The sequence below is a fragment of the Salvia hispanica genome, chromosome 3, assembly GCF_023119035.1.
Source record: "Salvia hispanica cultivar TCC Black 2014 chromosome 3, UniMelb_Shisp_WGS_1.0, whole genome shotgun sequence".
Classification (NCBI taxonomy): domain Eukaryota; kingdom Viridiplantae; phylum Streptophyta; class Magnoliopsida; order Lamiales; family Lamiaceae; genus Salvia; species Salvia hispanica.
The window spans coordinates 31,525,175-31,540,783 of record NC_062967.1 but is presented as its reverse complement, the minus strand read 5'-3'; the positions used below and the strand labels follow the sequence as shown (position 1 = coordinate 31,540,783).

Genomic DNA, 15,609 nt, shown 5'->3' with positions numbered 1-15,609 from the left:
TACTCTCCAATTTCCAATCCATTTACTTTATTTATTTTACTTTTTCGACTGAAGTCATCATTATATATTCAACATCTTTACCCAAACCCCACTTCAAGTTTTCTCACTATCAAGCCTAATTCTATGCATTTATATTTGTGATTAAGTTTGAATGTGTAGTGTAGGTATACATATTTATACTACATAATTTGAGGATAATTTTGAAATATATACAATTAATTGTTTTTCGGTCGAATAGTTTATGAAGATGGGATCATTTATCTTTCAATCAAGATCCAAATAAATTATGAAAGCATTTACACCTAAAATACACTATTGTTTCAGCAAGTTCCAATTACAAGATTTCAATATTACACCACTCTAAACAACAACTTATAGTTAGCATTAATGGCGAATTGGCTATTCATGTATTTTAATGTCGTATTGTCCATTTGTCCTAATGTCTATTGTCAGTAAAAGATTTATTGAACTTACTCAAAAAATATATTTCAAATATCAAATTTGTTTTTTAAATGGCAAAGTATCACAAAAATCTTGAAGTTTCATTAAATTCTTGTTAATATTGTAATTTTTAGAATCAGCCAATTATATCATACTTCCGACATTTTTCTAAATTGCCATATTGACTTAGATTTAGGGAAAATTATGTATAATTTGGAAGCCAAAATACTTTGGCCAATCTTATACTAGTATTCTATATTATTTTATACTAAAATCAATGATTTTGTGAGTGATATACAAAATTCACAAAAATAATCATGGATTTTGGCTCCGCGTTATACACAATTTCCTTCAAATATCCAAATTATAATATACTAATTGATCAGAATTTGACTAAATTTAGTCGATTTTTCAATAATTTGGCTTTTTTAGTCATTTTCAAAGGTAGGGGTAAGTCTTAATTACTTTTAGGTACAAGGTACCTTTTACACTGTGAAATTTACTCATTTACATGTTTTGCTAGCTCGTTGATTCCTTGGTAAAATTGAGATTTACATTGTACATACTAAAAATGTGAATTATCAGACTTAAATATGAAGTGAATCATTTTAAAAAATATGGAATGAAACCACATCAGTATTGAATTGATCTTTAATAAATGTTTTTATATTACCACTTGATATTTTGTTTTGAATATAATAAGTATGCGTGTTAAATGGAGCGGCGCTTAAATTGATGAAAATATTGTCTTAACTTGTGAAAGAAGGCTCAATTTCAGAAGCACAATTTTTGGGCACTACCTGTCTTAACCTTCCAACTATATGATGATGAATTCAAGTGCACTATCACTTATTATATTCATAAGCTTTTATAGCATATCTTTCACAACATACAATCATGATTTTTCTATATAAATTAATACTCCGTAATTATTTCCTATTTGATGATGATAGTAAATCATATCATAGTCATATTAAACATATGCTATCATGAGAATGCTAGCTGCATGTATTAAGTTACTACATTTTTTATTCTTTAGTTGTAGAGTGTGACTATAACTAATTATCACATGATTATTCATCTAGAATTAAGTTATCAGATTCAATCTCATGAACCATGCATAATAGTACATATTTAATCTCGAGATATCATTTTATAAACCAAACGGTCTCATTATATACAATAAATAAGATTAAGTAAGATGAATCAGAATCTACATCTAAAGTAAAAATTACAAATAACTAGTATATGTAATCGAATTATTGTTAACTTATATATGTAATGGGAACTAGTGATTCTTTTAGCAATTTCATGATATTGATTATGCTATATGTTTATTTTACACACATTTTAATTTATTCATTCCCACAGAAAAAGGTGGGAGGTTGGAATTTTTTTTACTTTATAAGAGTTGGTGTTCTAGAAAAAAGTTAAAAGAAAATTTTAATGATAGTGCTTGCAAGAAATGTGTAAAGCAACACCTCCCTATCTATTGACAAATGTGGCACGATTAGACAATATCATTACTCAAACAATCAAATATAGAAGTGGTTATGCATTAATCAATGGTCAAAAGCTAATTTGAAATGTGAAAAAGAGGACAAAAGGTTAGGTTATTTTCTATTTTAATGCATTACTAGACATGGTGTGACAATAGGAGTGGGTAGTGATGATGGTAATTAAAAAGAACTGGAGATTTATTAAATACTCTATTTATGAATATTTTAAATTATTTAAACTCTTACACTTTTGGATTTTGTTTTCCTTTTTTAAGGCATTTGCTTCTTTCACTTGTGAATCATCACTAATGAAAGTGTGGGACATTAGGATTCCATTTAATGAAAGTTCTAGAAATAAAGGTAATGACTCAATCATGACATGTAGTGTGACAAATATTTGTGAATTGTGAAGCTATATTTGATGATTATATGGTTGACAATAGTTTTTTTCCTTTTTCGAATTTGGAATGACCTCAACTTAGTGCTATATTGGCATGAGATGAGATCCATTTGTAAGGGGTAATTATTTTTTAAATCGCCTATTCTGATCGAAATTTGATTTTATTTCATAAATGTAAAACTTGATCGCTCATATCACGAACTTACGCCTTGTAGCAAATTTCTCTCTCTTGTTCAATTTTCTCCTAAATTGAATTCTATGGAGTCAATAAAAAGAATGACATGCATCAGAATTTTAAATCATGGAAAATTCATTATACTACATAAATTCATAATTTTTACAATGAAATTGATGTTCATGGTAAATTTCATTCAAAGTTTATGATTTTAGAGATCAATTTCTTAAAGGAATTCTTCAAAGTATTAGTTGTAACTATTTCAATTTTCAAACACTACACAAGTTTTACCAAAGAACTAAGTAGCAAAATTATAAATCAAGAAGAGTGACATATATTCTTGATGTAAATTAGTCTTTTCAATCTATAATTATTTTGGAATCTACATTGAAAGAATCTTGTCTGTCTTCATATGTTTGTGAAGACATAGTTGACAAAGAGTATATATAGTTTAGGCCAACTTTTTGTTCCAATAGCTTTTTCTCTACTCCATTAGCCTTGGCTTAGGGGAAGCACCAATTTATCTTCATCTATTATAAAGATGGTCAAAAAGGATGAAAACATTTGTATAAAATAACCATTTATTCATATGTATGTGTGCACAACATTTTAAAAGGATTGCTTAAAAATCAAGAAAGGACATAGTGTAAAGGTCAAATGAAGCAATACATATTACATACAAAAAGAGTGGGTGACAAAATGATAAATTACATATACACAAAGCAGAAATACAGCCTCTTTACTTTACCTTAGGATATCATGTGATATAGCTAAAAAGGTAGTAATATTTAATACTGTTTCCTCAACTTTTTTTATCCTTTCACAAAGGAAATAAAAGGTTTCAAATTAAACAAAGGTTTGTCTTTTAGGACTAAATCTTCTTTAAAAAGACCGAATTTGTTGTTAGGGAATGGAAAACATTATTCTAGAATATCTCTTGATTCATTCTACCATGAAATGGTAAATAGTAAAAAAGGTATAGAATTCAATATTTTTCGAAAAAATAGTTTGGAATCTTGAAAGGTAGATTTAATTTTCCAAGGCAAGATTGTACCTGCCAAACAAACAAAACAATGAAAAGGTCTTATTATTCTCTGCATATTTCATACTGAAAGCAACAAATGAAGGTTTTTTCTTTCTTGGGTGAAATGATATTGTTACATAAGCAAACATGTCTTTCTTGAATGATATAATTGCATTAGCTGTCACATGCCCCATTTCTTATGCTATTGAATTTAAAAAAGATCCTTCGTGTGTACTTTCTTAACTTTAAATTCATATTTTTATCTCAATTACGCATAAATATATAATTCGACAGCATTATTCTCATTTAATTTATATTGACATTAATTTTTTCTGTTTTAAACATTTGATTTAATTCTCATATTTTAAAAAGTAATTATTGCATCAAATAATTTTTACCATTAAAAATCAAAGTTCAATTTATTATTTTTTAAGTTGTAGAGAAAATATGTAAGTCGAACTTTGGTTTTTATGCAATTTATAAATTATTGACATCGATAATAATTTAAGATATTAAATTAAAAAAAACAACAATAAAAAAAAATCAAGTCCCCACATATACTTAAGATATGTATAACATAATAGAGTCATCTGATAGAGATTTTTTTTAAAATAGACAAACTTTTATGATAATCAGGCAATGATACCTGATAATTCCGAAGTTATATTACTCGAACCCGACTTTAGCATTTGATGTTGCGGTTGCGATATCAAGTACGACCTAATATGACTATTTTCTTGTCGGATCAGGTAATACCCGATAGTCATATTCCTAATTTTATCCATAAATGTAACAACAATATAACAAGTTTTATGGGATTATTTGAAATAAAGCATCTTCGAATTCAGTGTGGTAGAATAAGCTTTCTAGTCTACACTCAATTGCAATCTTGAATAAATCCCACTTCAAAAAATTGAATCTTTTTGAAGTTTTTATTTTCAACCCAACCTATTCACATGACAACAAGAGAACAAGCTATGAGGGGACTACAAATACAATTGCCCTCTGCAAGAACTCAGAAAGCCCAGTTTTTTTCCATTCCCTTTTATCATATTCTTGTTGATTCACACTGCATCACAATCAGATCATCTCCAAAACGACAAAAGCTAATTCAATAATGACAAGAAAAGAACACACCCCCATCTTTATATAATCCTCCTTTCCTCTCACACACACTCTCCCACCTCACCTTTGCTGCTTGGCCATGGCTGCCATTGTAAAGATCTTAGCTTTTCTCACTTTCTTAGCACATTCAGCCCAGTCCCATTTCTCCTCTTCTTCTTCTTCTTCTTCTTTGTCAGCTGCTGACAGAATATCTGAGCTTCCTGGGCAGCCCAGTGTTGGCTTCCACCAGTATTCTGGCTATGTCTCTGTTGATCAAAGGGAGGAGAGAGCCCTCTTTTACTACTTTGTTGAAGCTGAGATTGACCCTGCTTCAAAGCCTCTTGTTTTATGGCTCAATGGAGGTCTGATTTCACACTCACTATGTGTTACTGTGTGTGTACTTTTCTTGATGAATGGTGTGTTGTGTGGTGATTGTTTTGCAGGTCCTGGCTGTTCTTCATTGGGAGTTGGGGCTTTCTCTGAAAATGGGCCTTTTAGGCCTAGTGGGAATGGGCTGGTTAGGAACGAGCATAGCTGGAATAGAGGTTTGTTGTCACATTTCAATCTTTGATTGATGTTTGCTTCAAATTTGATTGGTTTGATGGTATGCAGAAGCAAATATCTTGTATTTGGAGTCACCTATTGGGGTGGGGTTTTCATATGCTGCAAATTCTTCCTCTTATGATGGTGTGAATGACAAGATCACAGGCATGTTTATTGCTGTTTACATAGTAATTTCTTGGTCCATTTTAGGAGATGGGGGAGTTTCTTGATCAATATTTTGAAATCTTGCTTGTGTATATTGTGTGTTTATAGCTCATGACAACTTGGTGTTCCTGCAAAACTGGTTCCTTAGATTCCCACAATACAAAGACAGGAGCTTGTATATCACAGGAGAGAGCTATGCTGGTAATAAAAATTGAATCTTTTCTCAATAGAATGAAATTCTTGTAGGCTTCGTTTGGTACCATGGAATTGAGGCTGTGGTTTTGGAATTGAAGCCTTCTATTCCGAATCACAAAAATATTTGAATTTGAAATTAAATTATAAACATCTCTAGTGTGTGCATTGTGTGTGGTGTATTGTGTATACAATGTGTGTTTTGTGTGAACAGTGTTTATTGCGCGTGTGTGCAGTGTGCGTATTTTGTATATGTGGTTGCATGTAGTGTGTGTAGTGTGTACAATTACTTCGAATTCAATTCGGTAATATTCCAATTCCACGGTATCAAACGGACCCGTATGGAAATCGGAATTGTTTCTAACAAGTTATAGTTACTCTTAGGCCACTACATTCCCCAACTAGCAGAGCTAATGCTACAATCCAACAAAAAAAGACAAGAATTCAACTTGAAAGGAATTGCAGTGAGTTTTATTTGCTCTTCCTAAACCACATTACCCATTCTCGTTTCAACAATCAAGATCACTAAACTCTAATCCACAATGCAGCTAGGAAATCCAGTTCTTGAATACGCAACCGACTTCAACTCAAGGGCCGAATTCTTCTGGTCGCACGGCCTAATCTCCGATACAACGTACAGAATGTTCACTTCCTCGTGCAACTACTCGCGGTACGTCAGCGAATACTACAGAGGCTCCCTCTCCCCAATCTGCTCCAAGGTTATGAGCCTTGTCACTACTGAAACCAGCAAGTTTGTGGACAAATACGACGTCACTCTCGATGTCTGCATCTCGTCTGTGCTCTCTCAATCCAAGGCTCTTGCTCCTCAGGTACAAAAAAGCTTTATCGAATACATTGTATTGGCTTGGATGATTTTCTCTCAATTGTTACACGGCCTCGTTGGACTCTTAACTGTTGCAAATTGAGTGTTGCGGTTGTGGTGGTGAATTGCAGCAAGTCACTGAGAGCGTTGACGTGTGTGTGGAGGACAAGACTGTGAATTACTTGAATCGGAAGGATGTTCAGAAGGCCTTTCACGCTCGTCTCGTTGGAGTCAACCGGTGGCTCGTCTGCAGCAAGTAAAAGTCTTCGTTGATTACACACACAATGCGCAAGTGGATGGTTTTTTCCTAATTTTTTTGTGTGCAATCTTGTTGCAGCATTTTGGATTACGAACTGCTTGATCTCGAGATACCTACGATCAACGTGGTGGGGAGGATAATCCAGGCGGGAATCCCGGTGTTGGTATACAGTGGTGATCAAGACTCGGTCATACCTCTAACTGGGAGTCGAAGGCTCGTACACAGGCTGGCGCGGGCGTTGAAATTGCGTTCGAGCACGCCTTATCGGGTGTGGTTTGCTGGGATGCAGGTGAATTGTTGTTACTCTCTTGAAAAAATGAAATGGTGGATTTATTGTTAACTAACATGTGTGAGTGGTGGTGATGTTTAGGTTGGAGGATGGACTCAGGTCTACGGCGACATCCTCTCGTTTGCAACGATCCGCGGAGCGTCTCACGAAGCTCCGTTTTCGCAGCCGGAGAGGTCCCTTGTGCTGTTCAAGGCGTTTCTAGAAGGCAGGCCTCTACCTCAAGAATTCTAAGAGAAAATCTCAAATTGAAATTGTAAAGAATTTAAATTTGTTAATTTGTTGTGTTTTCTGGAAATCAAGAAGTGTAAGAAGAATGAAGGAATGAAGTGTGCCATTTAATGGCAGTTTTTGTCATAAGATGAAATGTATTTTTTGTTCATGATCACCACAATTTGGGAATGAGGTCGACCCATCCCACTGTCGCCCATGAAGTTCGAAAACGCAGCTAAATATGGGCTTTGAATATGCCAACGATCCCACACTGTCTTTTGCGTTACTGTTCTTCATCTGTCATTCATTATACGCAACAACCGTTATATTGCCCTCTCCCTTCTGACGCCGGCAACAATCTTTTTCACTGCCAGCTACCAGTAATCCCCACACGAGCATTCTCCGTTTATGAAGCGATGGAATCTATTTGAATCTCGAACCACAATCTCCCGTCCCGTCACGAGCGACACATGCTTACCAAACTCATGGCAGCCTCTGCACGCCCTCAGGTTCTTGAAAACAACAATCGCCGACGTTGGAGCCGTCGCTATCAGCCCGTACCCTATCGCCAGCCTCTCGCTGTGCACCATCTCCTGTCTCTTCCTCTCCCTCCACACCTCGTCTTCCTCACTCAACAACACGACATCCTCACTCGTTTCCCCGAATCCCATCTCGTCCACCTTCGCGTACACCTCCTCCGCCCGGGGATGGTGCCGATCCCCCACCACGAAGCGATGCACCTCCCCACCAATGCTGATCCAGCTGCACCCCGTCTCCTTCCGCACGCCCCTCTCCGCCATCAGCCTCCTCACCCCCGCCGCCTCCTCCCACCTCCCACACGAAGCGTGCATGTTAAACAGGAGGACATAAGCAGCAGCGTCATGGGGGTCAAGCCGGAGGAGCTCGTCCGCAGCGGCTCTCCCGATCTCGTACTCCCTGTGGATCGAGCAGCCCCCAAGCAAACTCTTCCAGCTCATGGCATCCGCCGCGAATGGCATTCCCTTTATCAAATCAAACGCTTGTTTCAATAATCCGGCTCGAGAGTAGGCATCGATCATACAGTTGTAGTGATCAATCGTCGCTTTACTACCCATGGATCGAAAAAACTCCTCTGCTTCTCGAACCAAACCGGCATGGCTGCAGGCCGTGAGGATCGCCACATAAGTGACGGCGTTGATCCTCACCCCGGAAGCCTGCATTTTCCTGAAAAGGGAAATGGCCTCCGAGGCCTTCCCATGGTGAGCACAGCCAGCGATCATGGCTGTCCACGCCACAGTATCCGGTGCATCCATGGACTCAAATGCTCGAAACGCGTAGTCCAACTTCCCACACTTGGCATACATCGTGATCATCGCACTCTCTCCGTAGAGATACGAAACAAGCCCTCTCTTTATCGCATCGCCATGAGCCTGCGATCCGAAATTGAAATCCGCAAAAGCAGAGCACACTTGAAATATGCTTGTGTACATGAATCTGTTCAAAACAACACCTTCACTTCTCAATCGCTTGAAAACATCGATGCATTTCTCAAACTCCCCAATTTGAGAATAGCCACACAATAAAGCACTCCAAGACACATCATTCGGCTCATCTATAGCCTCAAACGCTCGGATACCGGACTCAACGTCTCCACATTTCACATAGAAGTCCACGAGAGGCGTCCCCACAGAGACCTCGCGTTGTATCCCGTGCTTCACGATCAACCCATGAGCTTGCTCGCCCAATTTTCGATCAATGAGCGCTGCACAAACCTTCAGAGTTATCGAAAACGCAAACTCATCCAAATCGACATCTTCATCAACCATTCTTTCGAAAAATCTCAATGCATCATGATGCCTATTTGCTTGAGCACACCCCACCATCATCGTGGTGTATGAAACTACATTCTTCTCATTCATCAGACCGAATAATCTCTCCGCGCAATCCAAGCTCCTGCATTTCACATACATATTGCATAACGCAGTATCCAACGCTACGTTATCACCAAACCCGGCCTTGATTACTCGACAATGCATCTGTTTCCCAATCTCCAAACACCAAGATTCTGAAAAAGACTTCAATAGACAGACGTAAACATACGGATTCGGCTTAAAGTCGGAATCTTGCATACTCAAATACAGTTTCACAGCATCCTCCAACAGCCCTTCATCTGCGTAAGCAGATATAATTACGACCCAAGAACCCATACTTCTCTCAGGCATTTCATCAAACAGTTTCCGCGCATCGGACAAACTCCCGCAATCACAGTACATTCCGAGAACGCAGTTAACAAGATAATCCGGAGGGTCTTCCGGCAAACGGCGGTGGATCAGTTTGCCGAATTTTAACGACTTCAGCTTGGAACATGTGTGCAGCAGGTGCTTATACGATTGAGGGGAGACGGGGATGTTGAAATGGTGCATTTGGAGAAGGTATTCATGGGCTTCTTTGAGCTTGTCCTGTTTCGAGAGGGAGAGTAGATGGACGTTTTCGAGCTCTCCGCGGTGAGTTTCGGGGGATTTGGGCGATGATTTGTTGGATTTGAGGGATACCCATGAGGGAAGTTTGGCGAAATTTGCGTTCTGGAATTTATCAGCGTGGAGATTAGAGAAGGTTGAATTTAGTAAGTGAAGAGCCGGCATTGATTTCAGAGGAGGAAACAAAATGGTGAAGCCAATCTACTCTACCAAATTACTTTGATACCTTCATACGGAAGGCATTGTCTATTATACAACTTTTCAAATTAGTTTTTGGCATTAATTTTTATGAAATTGATTATTTTTGCATAAATTTTTTGCAAAAAATACTCAGAAAATCATTTGACGTTAGCACCAATGAGTTAAACAATATAGTATGCTGATGTATAAAAGCCACGTCATTTGGCTGAAAAACATCAACATCTGACATACAGGCAACTGAATTTTTTCACACTAAAATAATTATACTACTATAGTCTCTGGATGTTCCAATATAGATACTATCATAAGTTTCTTTTCAGTTTTGTCACACAAAAAGATGTTACATTAATTTCTTTTAAAGTTCTCTCTCATATCAATGTATTATACTATAATATTAGTATTTTTTTCTCCATTTTACACACAAAACATCTCCTAAGAGCATCCGCAATGGTGCTTAGGCCACCAATAGACCAGCCATTCTTTCCCCTACCACGTCAGCAATACTAAAAAATCCACCTGCCACATCAGATTTAGGCCAGCCATAGGCCATTGTAATAAAAATAATTCAAAATATACTACATTTACGGAATTAAAATTACGATTAAAATACGGAATTAAATTTACGACACATATACGGGAAAATTAATCCATTCCATTAAAAAAAAAGTACAAAGATTTAAAAAAACAAAAGTACAAAGATTTTTAAAAAAAGTACATGATTTTTTTTAAAAAAAGGGCTTCAACACACAAGCCCCGCCATTCTCTACTCCTCATCGCCGTCGCCGTCGTCCTCGCCGTCGCCGCCGCCGCCCGTGGTATCTGAGCCCACGTCGGAACCCGCTAGCTGTGCCCTCGCGATTTCCAAATCAACCCGCATGCTCTCGAGCATCTCGTGAAGAAACATCTTCTCCGTGGGGTCAGTGGCGGTCTTCCACACTTGGAAGACCTTGTACATCTGATCCCGCGTATGGTTACGCGAATGCAGAGTGTACTCGAGTGGGGCGGGTGGGAGGGCGGAGGACTGGACCTCGCGGGGCGATAGGGGGATCCGCCCCTCGCGGCCCCGCTGCGCCCGCTCTGTCCAGCCGGGCGGGGGCAACCGGTAAATGAAGGAGGGGATGGAAACTCCTCGGCGCATCCGGGGGAGGTCGTGGGATCCGGCTGCTTTGCCGCTATAGTTCGATCCGCGTGCTTCTTCGGCCACTCGGCGTCGCACCCCGCCCGGGAACTTCTCGGAGTCCTTCGGCAACAAGAAGCACTCCCGAAGGTGAACTCCTTATACGTCCCCTGCAAGGGGAACTAACTCGCGGCGATCCTCCGGTCGTCGTCCTCATTCTGCCCACTCACCGAGCTAACGGAGGGCGTTGGCGTACAAATTCAAAAAACGGCCCACCGCGGCCACAGTGCGCTCCCACCCCTTCCGGACCTCCTCCCCGCTGAAGTCCTTCCTGTGCGGGCGGGGTGCCTCCATAGGCGGCTCGATCTTCGCCCACATGTTGACGATCCGGCTGGTTGTTCGCAACCAGTGGATCGTCGCACACCTCCAACCACCCCCTGGCCACCCCGACGTACTCATCCTCCGTCCACTTCCTCCGGCCAGGGGTGTCGTCAACAGCGGGCTCCGATGACTCGCCGACCGCCTTGGCCTTCCCCTTCCCCCTCGTCTTCTTCTTCGGCGCGGCCCGCCTTGCATTTGGAACGGGAGTATCATCTTCCCAGAGATCGATCCCCATATCATGCAATGACAGAAGGTCATCGCCAGTGAACTGCGTCTCCAGCCAGGGTCGACGTGTGAGGCTTGAGAAGCCGTCAAAAAATCAAGCGAGGGTCGAAATACCGTGTCCCCTCACGGTGACCCCCCCACCCTGCATCCCGGGATGCATCTCGTCTTCGCATCCCGCCACTGCCACATCATCCCCATCATCTGCTTTCAACGGCATCATCATTCTTTGCATGCAGGGCATACCTCCCCCCACCGGGCGCTGACCGCCCGCCGCTCCCCTGCCCGCTGCCCGGACATACCCCCCTGCGCCCCCCGGGCGCACCGACCATCATCCCCATCATCTGATTCCAAGGGATGTTAAACCCCGGGCCCATCTGCCCCCATCCAGATCCCACAGGTACCGTGGGAGTTTGAGATCCACTCGTCGCGGAGTGGACTCGTTGTTGTGATCCATCGCTCGATGATGCTCTTGTACAGAAAGCTAGAGAGAGAGAAAACTCGTTAAAACAAGTGGTGCAAATGAAAATGAAACGAAAATCGCGTTTATATAGGTTTTTTTTTTAAAAAAAAGAAAAAAGACGCTGGCCGATCGGGCCGCCACAATGGCGCTAGCGCATCGGCCAGCGCCCACCAATCGGCCAGCCCACGCCGATCGGCTCGCCAGTATACCGCTCGCCGTCTCCAATGGTTCGGCTAGCCGATCGCTAGCCGACCATTGCGGATGCTCTAAAAAATCCAAATATTATCATCCAAGTGTAACATCTTGGACAAAGAGAGTATTTCATCTTTTATTATCTCATATACTTTTCACTCTTTGCTTATTTATTTTTATCATCTCATACTTTACCCTCTCTTCATTTATCTCTTTAATTTAAATATCAATTTCTTAAATTTCGTGCCTAAAAAGGGCTTCGTTTATACAGGGACTGAGAGTATTAAACTCTAATTCGCCAAAAATAAAGAAGATAATTAATATCAAGATATGTTAAAGAGCGGTGAAAATGTGAAAGGACCTCTGATTCAAAAAAGTTACAGGGCAAACAAAATCATCCCCTTCACCATAAGCAAAATGCCTCCCCACTTTCCTCCATCAAATCAGTCCCTTCACAACACCAATCTCAGTCAAGCAAGAAACACTACAACGTAGCCTCGTTTGCGCTCAAAAAATGACTCGTTCGCTACAGACGAAGCCGGAGCTCAGTGGTTGCTCCCACGGCAAACCTATGCACGTTGCCTCATGCTGTGTAAGCCGCGGGGACAACCAAAAGCTCCTTCTCCTGGCTTGCTTTAGAAACTGTTCAGCTGAGTCAGCATAGAAACGAGCTCATCGGTCGAGGGGCGGTCAGCGGGCAAGTCTGATAGGCACACGACCGCGATTCTCACAGCCATCAGCATCTCCTCCTCTTCCACTTCTTCTCCTAGAATGCCTTTGTCCAGCGCTTCCCGGCACTCGCCGGCTTGCTGCAGCTGCCGGAGCCACTGCCCTAAGCTTCCCCCGTCGCCAAATAACGGGTCCAGTGGGTCCCGGCCGGTTAATAGAACGCCTAATATCACCCCAAAGCTGAAGACATCACTTTTATCTGTATACCTAGAATCAATCCCAAATAAGTTTTACTTACATTTCCACAAACAAAAGTATAGCATTTTTCAAGAAATTGATTAATCATGATTCTTGGCTTGTCAACTTTATATGACTAATATACTTTGATTCTATGCTTTACACAGCTTTTGCATAAAGCTTAAAAAAGCACTTTCCCCATTCTAAAACTTTTGATCACTCTTATCTTTTGATAAATATTGGAATATGTCAATAAAGACATGCTTAAAGATCTTATTTTTAATGAATTTATACTATTATAAATGAAAAGAGGAGATAAGTTCAATTCTTAATCACTCTGTTTTTGGATGCATAATCATCAACTAAGCACAACAATCATTGATCAAACATGGAGTCATGGAGTAATCACGCAAAATATGAATAAAGATCTGATTTTTAATGAATTTATACTATTATAAAGTGAAAAGCATGTATGCATTACTTCTTGATCAAGAAGTGAAAGGAGATAAGTTCAATTCTTGATCACTCTATTTTTGGATGCATAATCATCAACTAAGCACAACAATCATCGATCGAAAATGGAGTAATCACACAAAATATGAATAAAGATCCGATTTTTAATGAATCAATACTATTTTAGAGTGAAAGGCAAGCAACTTCATACCTACAATTCTGAAAACACTCGGGTGCATTGTACCCCGATGCTGTTCGTCTGAAATCGGGAAGGATAGCAGCGAGTCCCAAATCAGCCAACCTAGGATCGAACTGCGAGTTCAATATCACATTCGAGGGCTTCAAGTTATAGTGCAACCTTCTCGGATCACAGGCGAAATGCAGGTGATACAACCCTCTAGCAATACCAACAGCAACACGAAGCCGAGACTCCCACTTGAGCTCCAACTGATTCTCCCTCACTCTCCTCATTACATCGTCAAGGCTCCCAGCTGGGGCAAAGTCATACACCAACGAGAATCCACTCGATTCACAAACATAAGACCTCAAACTCATCAAATTCCTATGCCTCAAGCTCGCAAGAACTTCGAGCTCCTTCCGTATCTTCTTCCTCAAGGCCTTCCCCCGAGCCCCGACCCCACAGTCAGGCTCGAGCCTCTTGACTGCCACCACAAGCCCGTTGTCGAGGACGGCCTTGTAGTATCTTCCAGTCGGGCTCGAGCTCAGAAGGTCCGAGCTGCTCGAGAGGGCTGATCTAAGCGTCCTAGCGGAGATTCGAGGCGAAAACAGCACAGGGCCTTTGAGAATTGGAGCTCTGTTCACATACTTCACAAAGTGCCTAAACAGCAAAGCTAAGAGAAGGGCACCAATCAATCCTGTCACAATCCCTAATCCTATGCTCAAGAAAATCCTCCTCAGCCTGTTGTTGAGGCTGAGCGGCGGCGGCGGCTCGCCGGAGAAGCTCTTGCTAGGCCTATCTATGCATTCAGATGAGAGTACATTCACACAAAAAGCTAACAACACAACCATCTTTAACCCCTCATGTCTATTCCTCTCCATAGAAAGATAGTTATGAGCTAACATAAGAAAGCAATTTAGCAAAACCCCTCATTTCTCAAACACAATATTCCACTATATACAGAGAGACCGTAAAAAAGCAAACCACATTCCCCCAATTAAAGGTGAAGACAGTCACATCATAGAAGAGCAGTTTCTAGAGGAATCTTGCAGCCCCAAATGGCAAAAAGACTGAACCTTTGGGATAAAATCATAGCTGTTGTGAAGGGAAATCTTGAGAATGAAGGAGGAGGGGAATGATTACATCAGAGATTCCATTTGCGTCATTTTTGCAAACACCTTGAGCGCTATATTGTCTGTTTTGTAGAGTACATTCAAATTCAAAGTGAGGGGAAGTGAAGTGTGTTAGAAAAAAGGTGAAAAGTGAAAACTGAGGAGAGGAAAGGAAAAGAAAACCCATATTTCAAGCTCCAAGAACCAAAGCGCTAACAAACAAACAACATTTCAAAGCCAACCAGATTACATATATATGCATAATTTAAAACTCAGGGAATAACTCTGGTTTGCTATGTATTGGGCTCACTTTCATACAAAATGATGACTAGTAATTGAACTCCAAAAATAATATTGTTAGCTTGAATGAATTTAAAACAGAGGTGCATATTTAAATTAGGGTAAATTTACTGGAAAACTCATTAAATTTTGATCAATTTTCTTGTCCATTTCGCAGTAGTAAAAATAGTCGATTTTACGCTAATTATTTTTGCTATCATCCCGTATCTCAGAATTGGAGAAAATTAATTCTGGTATGGAAGACGGAAAATACGTCAAGTAAAATTCACATCTTTAATTTTAAAATTAAAACAACGTCATTTAATATATTTGATCAGTTACGTCTTTAATTTTTTATATGTGCGCGCGTCAGGTGAATAAATTAAGACATGTAGGATGAACAAATAAGAAAAATATGCTACAGTATTAATTATATATAATCGACTATTTTCAAAAATCAAGTTATTGACCAAATTTCAAAATTTTGCTCTTTAAATTGTTATAACGAAGTAGAATGGACTTGAA

At 40.0% G+C, this 15,609-nt stretch overlaps 3 protein-coding genes across 3 annotated transcripts; 1 reads left to right on the top strand and 2 right to left on the bottom strand.

The window, feature by feature from the left end:
* The first annotated feature begins 4,539 nt into the window (after nucleotides 1–4,539).
* Nucleotides 4,540–7,271, top strand: LOC125214687 (serine carboxypeptidase-like 45). The gene is made up of 9 exons (XM_048115810.1): nucleotides 4,540–5,005; nucleotides 5,087–5,188; nucleotides 5,256–5,351; nucleotides 5,460–5,552; nucleotides 5,928–6,007; nucleotides 6,092–6,373; nucleotides 6,498–6,622; nucleotides 6,704–6,914; nucleotides 6,996–7,271. The coding sequence occupies exons 1-9, from the start codon at nucleotides 4,744–4,746 to the stop codon at nucleotides 7,143–7,145; spliced, it is 1,401 nt and encodes a 466-aa protein (XP_047971767.1). The 5' UTR covers nucleotides 4,540–4,743; the 3' UTR covers nucleotides 7,146–7,271.
* Nucleotides 7,229–9,815, bottom strand: LOC125214686 (pentatricopeptide repeat-containing protein At5g13270, chloroplastic). The gene has a single exon (XM_048115808.1). It carries the CDS (start codon nucleotides 9,743–9,745, stop codon nucleotides 7,499–7,501), a length of 2,247 nt encoding a protein of 748 aa, XP_047971765.1. The 5' UTR covers nucleotides 9,746–9,815; the 3' UTR covers nucleotides 7,229–7,498.
* Nucleotides 9,816–12,361: 2,546 nt separating this feature from the next.
* On the bottom strand, nucleotides 12,362–15,037 carry LOC125216255 (inactive leucine-rich repeat receptor-like protein kinase CORYNE). Its single transcript, XM_048117914.1, has 2 exons — nucleotides 13,727–15,037; nucleotides 12,362–13,092 (listed from the first exon to the last, which is right to left on the bottom strand). The coding sequence occupies exons 1-2, from the start codon at nucleotides 14,596–14,598 to the stop codon at nucleotides 12,792–12,794; spliced, it is 1,173 nt and encodes a 390-aa protein (XP_047973871.1). The 5' UTR covers nucleotides 14,599–15,037; the 3' UTR covers nucleotides 12,362–12,791.
* Nucleotides 15,038–15,609: the final 572 nt, after the last annotated feature.